We start from the raw sequence: 17,500 nt of genomic DNA, 5'->3' as shown, positions 1-17,500 counted from the left end.
ACACAGTTCCCCACAAGAGATTAGTGCAGAAGCTGGAGGATCAGGCGCATGTAAGAGGGAGGGCACTGCAATGGATCAGGGAATACCTGACAGGGAGGCAGCAACGAGTCATGGTACGTGAAGAGGTATCACAGTGGGCGCCTGTGACGAGCGGGGTCCCACAGGGGTCAGTTCTAGGACCAGTGCTCTTTTTGATATGTGAACGACATGATGGAAGGAATAGACTCTGAAGTGTCCCTATTCGCAGATGATGTGAAGTTGATGAAAAGAATTAAATCGGACGAGGATGAGGCAGGACTGCAAAGAGACCTGGACAGGCTGGACATGTGGTCCAGTAACTGGCTTCTTGAATTCATTATTACCCTTAATAATTAAAACATCTAGAAAATAACTCATTGCCTTTTCTAGATGTTTTAATTATTAATGGTAATAATGAATTCAAATTTAAAATTTATAGAAAACCTACAAATAACTGTTCCTCTGTACACTATTATTCCTCGCATCAAGATAGAGTCAAACTGTCTGTTTTCTCATCAATGTTTTTGAGAGCTTTACGAATTTGTAGTCCAGAGTTCATAGATGAGGAAATATCCAAAATTTATGAAATAGGTAATGATTTAAAATACCCAAGAAATTTAATTGATAAATCTTTTAAAGTTGCTAGAAATACTTTTTACAATCCAAAAAGGGACAACCAGCCTGATTCAACTAAAAATATGTTGGTTCTCGCTTACCATGAAAACTTGGTTGATATGCCTTCTCTTCTTAAGTCTTTTAATATTAAAGTTGTATTCAAAAATCTTGATACAGTAAAAAAAACTTTTGATAAAGAATTCCCCCCAAAATGCTGATGGATGTGTCTATAAGATTCCTTGTAAAATTTGCGATAAAGTTTATTACGGTCCAACTGGTAAAAATCTCGAACTAAGGTTAAAACAACATAAATATAGCATTAGAACTGGACAAGATTCCAATGCTCTATTTATTCATGTAAGAGATTTTAACCATCCAATTGATTTTCAAAAAGTTGAGAAAGTAGTATCAAGCAAGTCCATGGTCGACAGGAATATAATTGAATCTTGTTTCATAAAAAGCAGTTTTGACAATAATATGAATATTTCCTTTGGTTTATATAAATTAGATCCATTTATAATTAATAGAATTTGGGAAGAATTTAATAATACACTGGACAAATAATAATTTTTAAATTTTCTTGGGTAGAATAGTTTGTTGGTGAGTTGTGCAAAGGACCTGTCCAGTTGGGCCGGCGCGCGTCAGGTGTTAAACCGTTGCGGGATCTGATAGTGAGGTGTTGGCCAGACCCCTTATATAGCTTCCTTGGATGCTTTACTTTCATAGTTCCTTGATAATGTGAGTAGTCACGAAAGCGCTTGGAATTTCTCTATTCTTTTAGAGTGGTTTCATCAGTCCAATACATTCTATTTTGTACTGGACTGATGAAGTCACTGTGTGGCCGAACGTTTCATTAATGAAGATTCCCAAATATTGCATTAGTGTCTCAATCTTCAACTTGTCGGTTTCAAAACCATTTAGCACAACCGTATTTGTGTTTTTTTCATTGTGTTTGTCTTTTATACCATTTATCCTAAATGGAAGAACTCATAGTGATGGAACAAGTTATAAGGTGGAATGGGAGAACGGATTTACTTTTCTTATCGACATATGTGAAGCCTCTTACTGTAAATTGTTCGCCTGTGCAATTAATGTAGTTTAAAAAGTAACCTGGTGGGGCATGCAGAGTCCATTAAAAAGTCTGACAATATCATTAAAACGTTTGTAAATCAATTAGAGGTCAACATGATCAAGTGAAACATTATGAAATAAAATACTCTGTGGGAGCTGCTTACCACAGCAGCATCAAGACTGTTGTTGATCGTTATACAGAAATTGTGTGTGAATTTATTAAAGGGCATGCATTAGAAAAATGTATAGACGCACAGAACAAAGTGCTCTACAACTCTAAAAACATTGTAAATGTTTCAGTCTTGGAGAAGTTGATCAGTGACTTGAAAACTACCAAATATTTTTTATTAATTGGTGAGTCAACTGACGTTGGTGGTTCCGAGTACCTGCCTATGTGTTTGATATATTAGTGAGGAACATCCATGAAAACTGAATTCCTGGTGGTGATAACGTCGACGACAGGAGTAGCTTTGATTCAGTCATACAGTTTTGAAGAAAGCAGATGTAGACATCAGCAAGTACATACGATTTAGTAGTGATGGTGCTAGTAGTGTGTGCGGAAGTCAAAATTTAGTGCTATCAGTACTAAGAGAAAGAGTTCCCCAAATAAAGTATATATAACGCACGTGCTATATAGCCTAGTTCTGTGATGTGAATATGTTTTCGAGAAGCTTCTATCAATTTATTTTTTTTTGTTTTCTGAACGAGCACGAGGGTTGCAGCTTAGTTCTCTAAGAGGGGGAACAATCTCAAGATATTTTAAGTAACGAAAGATTGTTGCGTCTAACAGCAGTACAAATGGCTAGTAAATAGTATATGTGTTTTTAATATTCTTACGCAGTGAGATGCCTAGTGATGAAAGAAATTATTTGTACTTAACATTTGCTCTACTACTTGTTCAAAATTCCGAGTCTGTTCATATATTAATTATTTCAAGCCTTAGTGGTTCCAAAGTTTTTTTTTTTTTTTTTTTTAGTTGAAGCAGCTGTATAATTTCCTTGTGAAAAGGGTATAGTAAGACGATTTGGAGTTTCTTATCATTCATATGAATATTGGGAGTTATGGAGATAAACTTCAATTTCAGGGATCCATGCAGAAATTTTCTGAAGAGGAATAAAATTTGGAAAAAAAAATGCCACGATTTCCTTCATGGATCAAAATAATAATAATAATAATAATAATAATAATAATAATAATAATAATAATAAGCAGCTGAAGAAGAGGGTAAGAAACATTGACTTAATCGAGAATCTAAAATATTCTTCTCGCAAAAAAATGATTAACTTAGACTCGTAAATCGTTGTCAAATATTTCACCAAAATCTTCAGACTTCACTGATGATCAGAGGGTTGCTAAAATAAAGACAACTTCGCAACTAAAACTTCATTATCAGTATGATAAACTTCGTTGGAAGATTGGAAAAAGATTTTTCAGGTGAAGAAATACCAAACGATTCATTCAAGTTTTGGACTATTGAAATGCAGCGGGAGTCAAATGTTTTATTGAACTAGCCTAGATAATTCTGAATCCCCATGCATTTCCATTCAGTAAAACTTCTATCCAGAAAATTTTCTGACATGAAAGAAATATGAAGCCTAAAGTAATAAACAGATTCTCAGTATAAACCATAGAAGCTGTGCGATTAAATCTTGCAACAAGCTGAAAGTAATGCAAAATACTACTATGTTTATTCAGTAACTCTTATGTGCCAAAACAGAATCAGATATACAGATACACCATCAACATCATACTCATTTTTCGTGAGGAAGAATCCGAGGAATTTAATGAAATAATAATAATGGTAGACTTATAAAAGTGTTTTTAAACAAGACAACAAACAGCAAGATAAGAAATAATGTGAAGAATTCTAAGAAAACCAGCAAAGATCAGTTGGCTTAAATGTTGATTCTTCAACTGTTCGACGAAAGCTCCGTGAAGCTGGTAGAATTGCCAGAAATCAGGTAAAAAAAAAATTGTTGACTGCTCCTATGAAGAAAAAATGGCTGCGGTGGGCACTCAATCATAAGGGATGGACGACAGATGAATGGAGAAAAATTATATTTTCAGATGAGGCGCATTATGAAGAAGTTTGGTACTGATCAGTGCTAGTGAGCCGGAGCAAAGGCGAACTTCTTTGGAATGAACACATTCAACAAACGTCAAAACACCCACCTAAGATGTTTTGGGGTAGTTTTATTTCTACAGGCCCTGGACGGCTTGATATTGTTAAAGGAACGATGAACAGTGGTAAATACAAGACAATCCTGGTAACTCAATTGCTTCCCATTGTGAACAGAGACTTTCCTGATGGAGAAGGCATTTTCCAGCAGGATCTTACTCAATGCAACACTTCCAGAAAATGCTGACATTCTTCGAAGAGAGTGGGCTAAACGTTCTAAATTAGGCTCGGAACTCTCCTGACCTTAACTCGGTTGAATAATATATGGACAATAATCAAACGCAGGATCGCTAAAGAGGATTGACTGTTCACCTGTAGAGAAGCTAATTGCTGCTGTTATTAGGACCTGGTACCAGGACGAAGAACTTCCCAAAATGTGTTCAACATTTGTCGATTCTATGCCAAGCGTGTAGCAGTGCTTATTAAAGCAAAGGGTACTCATATCTCTTACTAAATCAATTATCTGTCATATCATTGCCATGTATTTTTAAAAACATTAATTTTCAAAATGTCTTATTTCATCACCGTCGCAATTAATATACACACTACTGTATACACAGACGAGTGCACACACACACACACTCAAAAATAAGATTGTTAGCAGACACTGACAATTCATATTGCAGGTAAAATCATATAAAAAATTACTGTATACAATAGCAAACTGAGGCAAATAACTGAATGATAACATTTCCCAAACAATCTCGTCTTCACAAATTTTATTTCGTTGTTTATTTATGTAAAACGCTAAACTCGTCTAGGTCACTCAGTGCCAGGAATGGTGGAGGTTCGATCCTCCGTCTGCGACCCTTTCTCTGATAAGTCATGCTGTTAGTGATACCTTTAGCTTGCTGGAAAGAATCTCAGTGGGATGATCAAATATAGAGTCTCATAAATATCTTCTGCTCTATTGTCTCCAGGTGGCTTCCTTTGCTCCATTAACCATATGTTAAGTTATGCATAATATATAAAGTGAGTGGCGTTCCCTGGTGTCTGATGTTTACAGTGGGAATGTGGATTAAGTTCCTCGTGAGGAGAGTCTCAGAAATAGGAGACGGGAATCACCTTAATTCATTTATTATACCGAGTAACTTACTGGCATGGCAGTTGTTACTGACGCGAGTAATTAGATTACGTCTCCTTAGATGATCGGAGATGATATATAGACTCACTTCCTCAGAGAATGATGAGATAAGTGAGGGAAAGTTGATATAACTAGTCGTCTTCAGATATGAGTTGTGCCTCCGAGCCTGGCGGATGATGACGCCATCTTGGGCGTTCAGCAGCCTGGGACAACATCACTCCGTATTATCTCACTCTTCATGGTTGGCTGACGCGAGGCTTGCACAGGACTCTTCATCCAAGGAACTGGAGCTCCTCTTCCTTTCCCTGGATCAAACCTGACTACCGAATTAATGAAAGACTCCGACGGCTTTTATGCTGGCGATATCCTCATTCCGCTACTGAAGTCTCTCAGCTCAGGCTGACACTGCCGAAATCTCTCAGCTCAGATTGACACTACTGAAGTCTCCTAGCTCAGGTTAACACTACTGAAGTCTCCCAGCTCAGATTGACACTACTGAAGTCTTTCAACTCAAGTTGATACAATTCTACACATTGTAAGAATATCATAGTGCGTGATGGAATATACCTGGAGAGTATACTTGGAGAGTATTTCTGAAGAGTGTATCTGGAGAGTATACCTGGAGAGGGTTTCGGGGATCAACACCCCCGTCGCCCGGTCCGTGACCAGGCCGGTCAGTGGCAATTAATTATAACTAACTTTTGTTGCCACTATGTAATCATCACACAGAACAGGGTAGTAACACGACGCTGATGTATCGAGTTTTGTTAACGAAATGCTGACAGATGCAGTTATTTTGTCTTAATTGTTTATTCAGCTGCTGCTGACGGTGGTACATATGAAGAGAAGAACATAAGTTAGGTAAAAAGACACATGCGGCAACTTTTCGCTCTCCATAGTCTGGAACAATGTTCTAGATTATGGAACAAAACTCTTCTCCAGGCTAAGGGACTGACCACCTCAAAACTGCGTCTTCAAGGGCGATTAACTGATTACATCGGCTTCAAATCTCTACTGTTTCTGTAAACTACTCTGTACTCGACTGAAGAAGCCTTTTATATAGGCGAAACGTTTCGGGATAAAGATGCCTAACACTGCTGCACTTGTGTGTTATTTATTAACATGTCAGTATTATGTGTCATTTTCAGGTCTACCACCATTTTTACAACATAAGGTAGGTTAGACGAGTACTTGAGTGGGTGCGACTTGAACCTGCCTAGTATGGGCATGTTGACTCACACCCACTCGTATATCCGTCCAATCTATACTGAAAGTTGCCTGGGAATTTGTTCCAGCCATCTGCAACTCTATTGCCAGACCAATATTTCTCAACATCTTTTCTAACTCCAAACTGATCAGATTTGAATATACTGCTGCGAGTCCTGTCTTGGTTTGATATATTCAGAACATTATTTATATTAACTTCATTTATTCCTATTTTCCGTTTGTACGCTTCAATCATTTCTCCTCTAATTCCACGTCTTTCCAGAGAGTGTAAATTCAATGCCTTCAGACTGTCTTCGTTGGAGGAATTATATGAATGTGGTAATAACATGCAACACCGACAAGTTGGTAATAAGACACCTGCGTATATATTAATAATTATGTTCTCATCGAACAGGCAGCTATATCTCAAAGATGAACAGTATTTATATGTTTAAATGACGATTTGATAACCTAAGTCCAATATTACTTTCACTTCACCTGTCTTTAGTATAGTAGGAATCAAAAGAAAACTGGCAAGTTGATAAATGAGACACTTGTGAAACATTTAGGTGTCTTTATTCTGGAAACATTTCGCCAGCCAGTGGCTTCTTCAGTTCAATACAGAGAAACAGTGGAAAATGAGGAGGAGGAGTCTGGGGTAATCTGTCCCTCTGTTAGGTCCATCAAGATTTATAGACTGAACACATCTACTCCAGGCTGAGGGACTGATAACCTCAAACTCCTCCTCATCTTCCACGGTTTCTCTGCATTGAACTGAAGAAGACACTGGCTGGCGAAACGTTTCCAGAACAAAGATACCAAAATGTTGCACGTGTCTCGTTCTTCAGTACAGTAGTCTCTATCCTACTGCATCTGCTTTAGAACTATCAAGACAAAAGGACATTATCACTTCTTGTCAAGAAAGTAAATGTTATGATGATATCAACAAGATGTGAAAAAAGACATGTATAATTCAGGTTCCGGGTCACCATCTGGAGAAGACCCGGGCCGGAAGTACCGGAGAATCAACATGAATGTATAGTTCAGGACATTTATTACTGGGAAACCATTGTTTACCTGCGACTTCTTCAATCCTAATGTTAAAGCGTAATTAAATTATTATTATTATTATTATTATTATTATTATTATTATTATTATTATTATTATTATTATTATTATTATTATTATTATTATTATTATTATTCGCTGTATTGCACTGGTTTAATTATTTTGCACTGGTTTCATTACTTCTACACTGGTTTCATTACTTCTGAACTGGTTTCATTACTTCTACACTGGTTTCATTACTTCTGAACTGGTTTCATTACTTCTACACTGGTTTCATTACTTCTGAACTGGTTTCATTACTTCTACACTGGTTTCATTACTTCTGAACTGGTTTCATTACTTCTACACTGGTTTCATTACTTCTACACTGGTTTCATTACTTCTGAACTGGTTTCATTACTTCTACACTGGTTTCATTACTTCTGAACTGGTTTCATTACTTCTACACTGGTTTCATTACTTCTGAACTGGTTTCATTACTTCTACACTGGTTTCATTACTTCTGAACTGGTTTCATTACTTCTACACTGGTTTCATTACTTCTACACTGGTTTCATTACTTCTGAACTGGTTTCATTACTTCTACACTGGTTTCATTACTTCTGAACTGGTTTCATTACTTCTACACTGGTTTCATTACTTCTACACTGGTTTCATTACTTCTTCACTGGTTTCATTAATTTTTGCACTGGTTTCATTACTTTTGCACTGGTTTCATTACGTCTACACTGGTTTCATTACTTCTGAACTGGTTTCATTACTTCTACACTGGTTTCATTACTTCTTCACTGGTTTCATTAATTTTTGCACTGGTTTCATTACTTCTGCACTGGTTTCATTACTTTGCACTGGTTTCATTAATTTTGCACTGGTATCATTACTTTTGCACTGGTTTCATTACTTTTACACTGGTTTCATTACTTCTCCACTGGTTTCATTACTTCTGAACTGGTTTCATTACTTCTCCACTGGTTTCATTACTTCTGCACTGGTTTCATTACTTTTGCACTGGTTTCATTATTTTTGGACTGGTTTCATTACTTTTGCACTGGTTTCATTATTTTTGCACTGGTTTCATTACTTTTGCACTGGTTTCATTACTTCTGAACTGGTTTCATTACTTCTGAACTGGTTTCATTACTTCTACACTGGTTTCATTACTTCTGAACTGGTTTCATTACTTCTACACTGGTTTCATTACTTCTGAACTGGTTTCATTACTTCTGAACTGGTTTCATTACTTCTGAACTGGTTTCATTACTTCTGCACTGGTTTCATTACTTCTGAACTGGTTTCATTACTTTTGTACTGGTTTCATTACTTCTGCACTGGTTTCATTACTTCTGAACTGGTTTCATTACTTTTGTACTGGTTTCATTACTTCTACACTGGTTTCATTACTTCTGAACTGGTTTCATTACTTCTGCACTGGTTTCATTACTTCTGAACTGGTTTCATTACTTTTGTACTGGTTTCATTACTTCTACACTGGTTTCATTACTTCTGAACTGGTTTCATTACTTCTGAACTGGTTTAATTACTTTGCACCAGTTTCATTACTCTGTATTGGTTTCATAACATTGCAGTTGTTTCATTAATTTGCATTTTATAAGTTACAATATTAATTGCCTTTTTGTATTCCAAGAATATGCCATCCACCAACCCTTCTTTACCTTCCTGCCTCACTTGTGTTACTCTCTCATAGACCTAAAACAGCTTTGTGACACAAGGTTTGGCATCTCTAAACCCATGCTGGTTATTATTTACGTAACTGTTTTGTTAGTGCGCCACCAATGTACTTCTGAACTGTTCTCAGGTACTTAACAGTCTTACGTATAATGCATATCAGCGATATTTGTCTGAAGTTTAAAGCTTACTGTCAGTCTCCTTAAATATTGGATGATTTCCAGATTTCTGGCAATTGTTCCAAATTCATTGGCGTGTTTGTAGATTTTAGCCAGAGGAGCAGACAGTGTTGTCGCTTTCTCTCACAGAATCCTCAGTGACTCTTTATGAGTTTTCGTTGTTAGTGTTGTATCCAACTCACCCATAATATTTTTCATATCTTCTCCTGTGTACATTGTGTCTAGCTCCCGTTGATGTGACCTTTCTCTTTGATTCTCTGTTGTTGCCACTGTTTCCACAAGTCACTTAGTCGTTTCGCGTAACTTCTCTTTCATCGGTTTTATTACTTGGTCTCTTTCTACTGGTTTAATGTAAAGCAGACTTAACTTTTATTGCTATATCATTCACAAACTGTCGGTCAGCTTTTCTTCTCATCCTTTCATATTCTTTCCTTGCTCTTCTGCTCACTTTTCCGTTTTCTTCCACACTTTGATTTCTATACTTTTTGCATGGTCTTGCTATCGTGTTTTCCTCTTCTCAACATCTTTGGTTGTACCATGAGCTCCTTATTTACAGTTTTTCTTATCTGCCTCCCGACACTATCCATCTACGTACTCCATCGTCTCATTCGTTGACTTTCTTTCAAGTTTCTTTCTCAATATGCACCATATTTATGAGTTCTCTTACCCCATCTAAGCATCTTCGGAAGTCCAGTTACTCACATTTCCCACCTGCTGTTCTTCTTGTAATGTTTACATCCACGAGGTGTTGGATGTTCAGTACAGTGTGATCACTTACACGCAGAGACGCCTCGTGTTCTGTTTCATCTATTTTAGATACACTTACAGTTAATACTAGATCCAGTGTTGTTGGTTCATGATGAATAAAAATGCACAACACCGTGACTGGAACAATACACAAATAACCCGCAAATGGGAGAAAAAAGTTTTCGACGACTTTTCAGTCCGTCTTGGGACATTTACAAAGTCACGTTGTAAGTGGTCCAAGGCGGACTGAAACGTCCTCGTAAGTTTCTCTCTCCAATGTGCGGGTTATTTTTGTATTATTGATTCATCCGCTCGACTCTCTCCTTTAATGTCTTTAACGTAAAGTTTCATTTCATCACCTCAGTAATCTTACGTCTCCTCTTTGTGTGTGTATATGTGTGTGTGTACTCACCTATCTGTGGTTGCAGGGGTCGAGTCTTAGCTCCTGGCCCCGCCTCTTCACTGGTTGCTACTAGGTCCTCTCTCTCCCTGCTCCATGAGCTTCATCAAACCTCGTCTTAAAACTATGTATGGTTCCTGCCTCCACTACGTCACTTTCTAGGCTATTCCACGGCCTGACTACTCTATGACTGAAGAAATACTTCCTAACATCCCTTTGATTCATCTGAGTCTTCAACTTCCAATTGTGACCCCTTGTTTTTGTGTCCCATCTCTGGAACATCCTGTCTTTGTCCACCCTGTCTATTCCTATTCTATGTGTGTGTGTGTGTGTGTGTGTGTGTGTGTGTCAAGTGTGTGTACAGTGTCTTGAACGATTCATTACTAAGGTATCGGAATGCTGTTCTCAGTGTGTGTGTGTGTGTGTGTGTGTGTGTGTGTGAGTGTGTGTGTGTCAACATGAACGTAAACAACATAAATACAAAGTCCTAAAAGGTTGCTTGTAAACGTAAACGTTTTCAATTTCTCTTCTAAAAGATAAAATTATTCACGGTAATAAATTTATACCAAAATTTTATCTGAAATTCAAAAAGCATAGTTGATATATTTTTGTTATATTTTTATTAGCTGGTATTAATGAAAGTAATTAACTGAATTAGTTTTCATTAAATAGGTGAACTGAGTCCATGTATTAAATAACGTAGCCATTCCTGATTTACATCTTGTCTGTTGAGCAGCCTGTTTATCTGTACTGTTGGTGCTGTGTGTTCACCCATCCGTGGCTGTGTGTGTTGAGTCTGTGCTCCTGGCCCTGATATAGTTACCATTTGTCAAACACACTTGTCGATAGATACTTGGCTCCCTCCCTCCCTCCCTCCCTCTCTTTCCTTTTATTTGTGTGTGTGTTGATGGTGCTGTGTACTCACTCGACTCTGGTGGTGTGAGGTTATAGCGTAGATAAGGGAAGCAGTGAGGAGACAAGTCTTGCGTGAAGAGAGAGTAGATGAGGAAAGGAAAGAGAGAGAGAGAGAGAGAGAGCGAGAGAGAGAGAGAGAGAGAGAGAGAGAGAGAGAGAGAGAGAGAGAGAGAGAGGATGGGACCATCTCTACTTGCAGTCTGGAGAAAGCTGATCTGTTTGCCGAACACTTTGCTGCCAAGATGCAAGTTTCTAATCTTGGCTAGCTGCAAGAACTATGTTAAAGTTGTCAGTGGTGACAAGAAGTCAGGATGAGCTGTATCTTCTCCTTAAATCGCTGGAGCAAGAAAAGACCGAGGACCCAATTAAGCTGAACCCAAGATTGCTGAGTGTTCCACAGGGATCAGTGTTGGGCCCTTTCTTGTTCACAATTTAAATAAACGACTTAGATGAGGGAATAAATAGCGAAATAAGCAAATTTGCTGATGACATCAAAATAGGCCGTCCAATACTTTCTAATGAGGACATTAGAGTACTCCAGGATGATTTGAATAGACTGATGCATTGGTCGGAGAACTGACAGATGAAGTTTAATATAGACAAATGCAAAGTTCTAAATGTTGGACAGGAAAATAACCATGCCACCTATAAACTAAATAATGTAGATCTTAATATTACGGATTGCGAAAAGGATTTAGAAGTTCTGGTTAGCAGTAATCTGAAACCAAGACAACAGTGCATAAGTGTTCACAATAAAGCTAACAGAATCTTTGGCTTCATATCAAGAAGTATAAATAACAGAAGTCCTCAGGTTGTTCTTCAACTCTATATATCTTTGGTTAAGCCTCAGTTAGATTATGCTGCGCAGAATGGATATTAATGTACTTGAAAACGTACAAAGGAGGATGACAAAGTTGATCCCATGTATCAGAAATCTTCCCTATGACGATAGACTGAGGGCCCTGAATCTGCACTCTCTAGACAGGCGTAGGATTAGGGGGGATATGACTGAGGTGTATAAGTGGAAAACAAGAATTAATAAAGGGGATGTAAATACTTGCTAAAAATATCTAACATAGACAGGACTCGCAGCAATGATTTTAAATTGGAAAAAATCAGATTCAGGAAGGATATAGGAAAGCACTGGTTTGGTAATAGAGTTGTGGATGAGTGGAACAAACTCCCGAGTACCGTCATAGACGCTAAGACGTTGTGTAATTTTAAAAATAGATTGGATAAATACATGAGTGGGTGTGGGTGGGTATGAGTTGGACCTGACTAGCTTGTGCTACTAGGTCGGATGCCGTACTCCTCCCTTAAGTGAATGTGACTGACCTGACCTAGTCAGGTCAGTCACATTCACTTAAGCCGGTGGGAGAATTGGACCTGCCTCGTTTGGGCCAATGGGCCTGCTGCAGTGTTCCTTCTTTCTTATGTTCTTTTGCTCAGAGAAGAAATGCCAGCTGCTATAAGTTACACCAATCACCAGCCTACAGTTATATCAGCCTGAGGTAAACGATGGCAGGTGACACTTTTTCCTGAGAAACACAAATGATGATGGTGTCTAGGCACCATTATGGTAATGCTGGAATAGTGGTAAGAATGAATGGGAGAGTGTTGGTACCCGGAAAGGAAGTAGGTGAAATTGGACTCTAAACTGACTATGAAGAACCATAGTGTAAATCTTGCAAACAAGCAAGTCAAGAAACTTACAGTACTTCGACGTATCTCGCATCTACTCGACAGTAGAAGTTGCAAGATTCTGTACGAGGCATGAGTACGCTCACACATTCAGAATGCTCTATTTCCATGGATTGCATGCCCACCCTCTCATCTGCGACAGAACAGAGAACAGAGCATGATGACTCGTCTCTCGTCTGGATCCAGCCTGGCTATATCTGTCGTTTCAGGAAAGACCACAACACGGGAGGAATGTGGGTGTCCTTACTGTTAGGTACAAGACCAGTAATGTCAAAGTAGTACACTTGGCTCCACTCTGAGGACAGCGAGAAGTGAGCTTCTACACAACAAGACGGGCATCAAGCAGCAACTTCACTCTGGTAGTAACCTTCTCCAAAACATCACTTCATCTGAGATAATTTATTCCTAGGATGACTCGAGTCTGAGACATGTTCGTACAGCATGATGATATCAACGAAACAAAGCCAGTTGATCAAATGAAATTGCTGACAGATATACAGATAGATAGGAATAAAGGTAAGTACCACCTATAACACAGACTGGAGAACCTTTAGCCTTGGAGGAAAACGTACCTGAGAGAAACATCTGGAAGTTTATCCCCGGAGCTGAGCATATGTCTCTTCCCCCCCTATGTGACTGTTACACCTGACTGTTACAGTTACACCTGACTGTTACAGTTACACCTGACTGTGGTAGTTACACCTGACTGTGGCAGTTACACCTGACTGGGGCAGTTATACCTGACTGTGGCAGTTACACCTGACTGTTACAGTTACACCTGACTGCGGTCGTTGTGTTACACAGTTGCCTAACAAGATACGGCTCATCACCCAAACTCTGCCACGATGAACTCAGCCGTCCAGAAATTTAGCAAATTTATGGGATGGTAACTGTATGTTAATGAGCTCTGGGCACTTACAGTAATGTGCTGCAGCTCATTTCAGCCGGTTGAGGAGGAAATCAGGTCAACCGGTTGTGGAGGGAGTCTGGACAACTGGTTGTGGAGGGAGTCTCGATAACCGGTTGTGGAGGGAGTCTCGGCAACCGGTTGTGGAGTGAGTCTAATAAACTAGTGTATGTGGAGACTCTCTAGTCAACCGGTTGTGGAGGCTGTCTCTTCAGCCGATTATGGAGGCAATCTAGTTAACCGGTTGCGGAGGGGAATCAGGTGAGCCAGCAGTGGAGGCTGTCTGGCCAACCGGTTGCAAGGAGACAGGGAGGAAACCAGTCTCCTCAGGATTCCTCTCTAAACAGACCACTAATATAAGAATACTACCCACATCTGCATGGTAGATGCGGGTAGTAGACCACTTGGACAATAAATAAAGAGTAGCAACCTGGTAGAAGATTATATTAACTACTGGTAGTAGACAGCGATAGTTACAAGGAAACAAGGATAAACAACTACCCAAGAGCAGATAGACTGGAACACCTGGAGGCAGAAAGAACTCTACTGGGAAGTGGATTAAGCTACTCACGGTAGAAGATGTTGGAGAGGAGCGTGGCTGGCAGGCAGAAGACGATGACCAACACATCAGCGAAGGCCAGGTTGACGATGAAGTAGTTGGTGGGAGTGCGCATGCGCGGAGTCCTGCGGGGTAAAGCAGTGATACCACTCTCATTATGTAGCCTCTTACTCTAGCCCCAATACATTTAAAAACAAACACAAAGAAGAAAAAAACTGACACAGTACTGATATGTCTTCACCGTGTTAATCTCCCGTCTTTAAAAAAAAAACGATACTGTTGTGTATAGTTTGTGTTAACCCAGATATACTTAAATTTAAAATTATGTATCGCCTGCGTTATCCCCGATCACGAAATGAAGACAGATAAACAAGTTGGTGAGCAAGCAACGTTTGGCTTGCTGCGTAGAGCTTTTTCAAACCGTGACGTAATAAAGCTCTACGCAGAGTGAAACATTCTACCAACAAAAACTACTAACGTGTCTGTCTCTCCATACTTGTACTGTAGGAAATACATCATGTCATTCTGTACACGACAGGTCACATGGAGCTCTTTCATGTCGTCACTCAAAACTGTTTACGGAATCTACACCCAAGATCTGTTGATCACTCACAATCTTAGAAGAAGACTGCGACTACATTAATAAAACCTTCCTAAAATTCTGCAATCCACACCACTTCAATACTGACTGCTGGAGAAGAGTGAAGATACTAGTATATCCGGTCAAGCGTCCAACCCCAGTCTGTGTATCGTTCTGCCTTGCAACAACACAATCAACAACCCTTCCATATCTTCAACAATAGCTAATATCAGAGTTTCCACCACAGCCTCCAATACAAAAAAGAAAAGAAATTAGTTCAGAGAAAACCGTGAGAAACAAAACCACTGCCGGCGTCTACAAAATACTACGTGCAGATGGTGGTAACTTTGACTTTGGTGAAACCTCTAGAGACATGAACACGAGGATCAACAACTAGTGAACTGCATATCAGAGAAATGACACAAATAATGGCTGAACTGTTCAAAGCAACACAGACATCTGATGAACTTCTCCATCGTCAAAATACTTATCAAAGAAGTAGATAGAAAGAACCAGCTGTGCTTAGAATCAGTCTGATAGCTACGAGTAACGCAATAACACAGAAATCAAGTTCATTCCTAATTTCTGAATCTCTGGGCAAACTTATTTCATCCCAAATAATGTTACTATTACATAAACCTGTGTGGAGAATCACAAAGTCAGTTACTGAGCCACCTAATAATAAACTTCAAAAATTCCACCTGACTTGACATCACCCGCCGATCTCGATACCATACGTCTATATATATATCTCTACATATATATATATAGATATATATATATATATATATATATATATATATATATATATATATATATATATATATATATATATATATATGTCGTGCCGAATAGGCAGAACTTGCGATCTTGGCTTAAATAGCAACGCTCATCTTGCCATATAGGACAAGCGAAAATTTGTGTATGCAATAATTTCCCAAAAATCATTCTGAAGCTAACGAAAAAAAATATAATTCACTGTGTTTGTTTAGTATTAAATTATTATAAACAAATCTAAAATATATTTAGTTGGGTTAAGCTAAAATAAATTGCTCTTGTTATAATAAGGTTAGGTAAGTTTTCTAAGATTCTTCTGGTTCCTAGATGATGGCACACTAGCAGGTACAAAGGAGTCCCTCCTACATGACCTTGCACAGGTAATGACACGGGGACAGGAAATGGGCATAGTCCTGAATCCATCCAAATGTGAAATCATCTCAGTCAGTCAACAAGTGATAAATGCAGTGAGATCAAAACTACCAGGAGCAGCAGTCATTGCCCCCACAGTGTCTTGCTAGTAGCACCTCTGGGAAGCAATGCCATTGACACAATTCTCAGGAAGAAATTGGAAGAGTTAAGGAGAATGGAACAACGAATAGGCAATCTGGACACCCACGATGCCTTGTACCTTCTCACAAAGTGCTTGAGTCTGCCTAGGTTGACATATTTCCTAAGATGTGCACCTATACTGCACGAATATGACAGTATTCTCAGGCAGATTTTTACGAAAGTACTTAACCTCACTCTAGAAGACGGGCAGTGGAACCAAGCTACACTTCCAGTCAGACTAGGAGGCATTGGTGTCCGCAAGTCATCACAGATTGCGTTACCTGCTTTTCTGTCCTCGTGTATTTCATCCAGAGAGCTTGTAGCAGCGATTCTCCCTGAACATCTTAGGGACAAGATTGGAGTCCAGGACCAAAAATTCATTGACGGAGCAATGATCTGGGATAATCTAACGGGCTCTGAAACCAGACCTGCTGCCCCCAACAACTACAAACAATCGCACTGGGATGGTCCAATAGTGGAAAATATAGCCTCAACAATGCTTCAGAGTGTGTCAGGGAAGGATAGAGCCCGCCTCCTGGCAGTGAGAGCCCCTCATGCTGGGGACTTTCTGTTGGCTGTTCCCAACTCCAGCCTTGGCACACGCCTCGACCCACAGACCATCCGCATCGGTGTTGCCCTTCGACTTGCCGCCCCTATTCTCGCCGAACACAGGTGTGAAGTGAAGCAGCAGACCGATTCGGGTACCATGGTCTTGTGTGCCGTAAATCCGAGGGAAAGATTGCAAGACATGAGGAGGTTAATAACATTATCAAGAGGAGCCTCACAACAGCTGGATGCCCAGCAGTAAGGGAGCCACCCCAACTATGCAGATCTGATGGCAGCCAGAAGCGTCCAGATGGTATCACCCTTCAAGCCTGGACAGATGGGAAGCAGGTGGTGTGGGACTATACATGTGCATCTACCTTTGCTGATACCTATCTCCAATACACCAGGGAGGAAGGAGGGGCAGCTGCCAGCTTTAGGGAGTCCCAAAAGTCTAGAAAATATGAAGAACTTGCCCATCATTATATGTTTGTTCCCATAGGCTCAGAGACCCTTGGCTCATGGGGAAAGAGTGCACCTAAATTCCTTAAGGAGCTGGGAAAAAGACTCATCAGGGTAACTAAGGATCCCAGGGCAGCTAGTTTTCTGTTCCAGCGGCTCAGTGCGGCTGTTCAAAGGGGTAATGCCTGCTGTATTTTGGGCACACGCCCCAGCTCTGAGGAGCTGGATGAGATTTTCGCCTTATAATCGG

The 17,500-nt window shown here is 39.5% G+C and overlaps 1 protein-coding gene across 1 annotated transcript in view; it reads right to left on the bottom strand.

Moving 5' to 3' along the window:
- Positions 1-17,500, bottom strand: part of LOC128703758 (uncharacterized) — a 79,566-nt gene that overhangs the window by 36,492 nt on the left and 25,574 nt on the right. The window contains exon 2 of the mRNA XM_053798532.2: positions 14,349-14,461. Within this exon, the coding sequence (XP_053654507.2) occupies positions 14,349-14,461 (113 nt within the window). The remainder of the gene's footprint in view (positions 1-14,348; positions 14,462-17,500) is intronic.

Source organism: Cherax quadricarinatus, chromosome 20 (assembly GCF_038502225.1).
Source record: "Cherax quadricarinatus isolate ZL_2023a chromosome 20, ASM3850222v1, whole genome shotgun sequence".
Lineage (NCBI taxonomy): Eukaryota > Metazoa > Arthropoda > Malacostraca > Decapoda > Parastacidae > Cherax > Cherax quadricarinatus.
The sequence above is the reverse complement of the archived record's forward strand: the minus strand, read 5'-3'. Positions and strand labels throughout refer to the sequence as shown.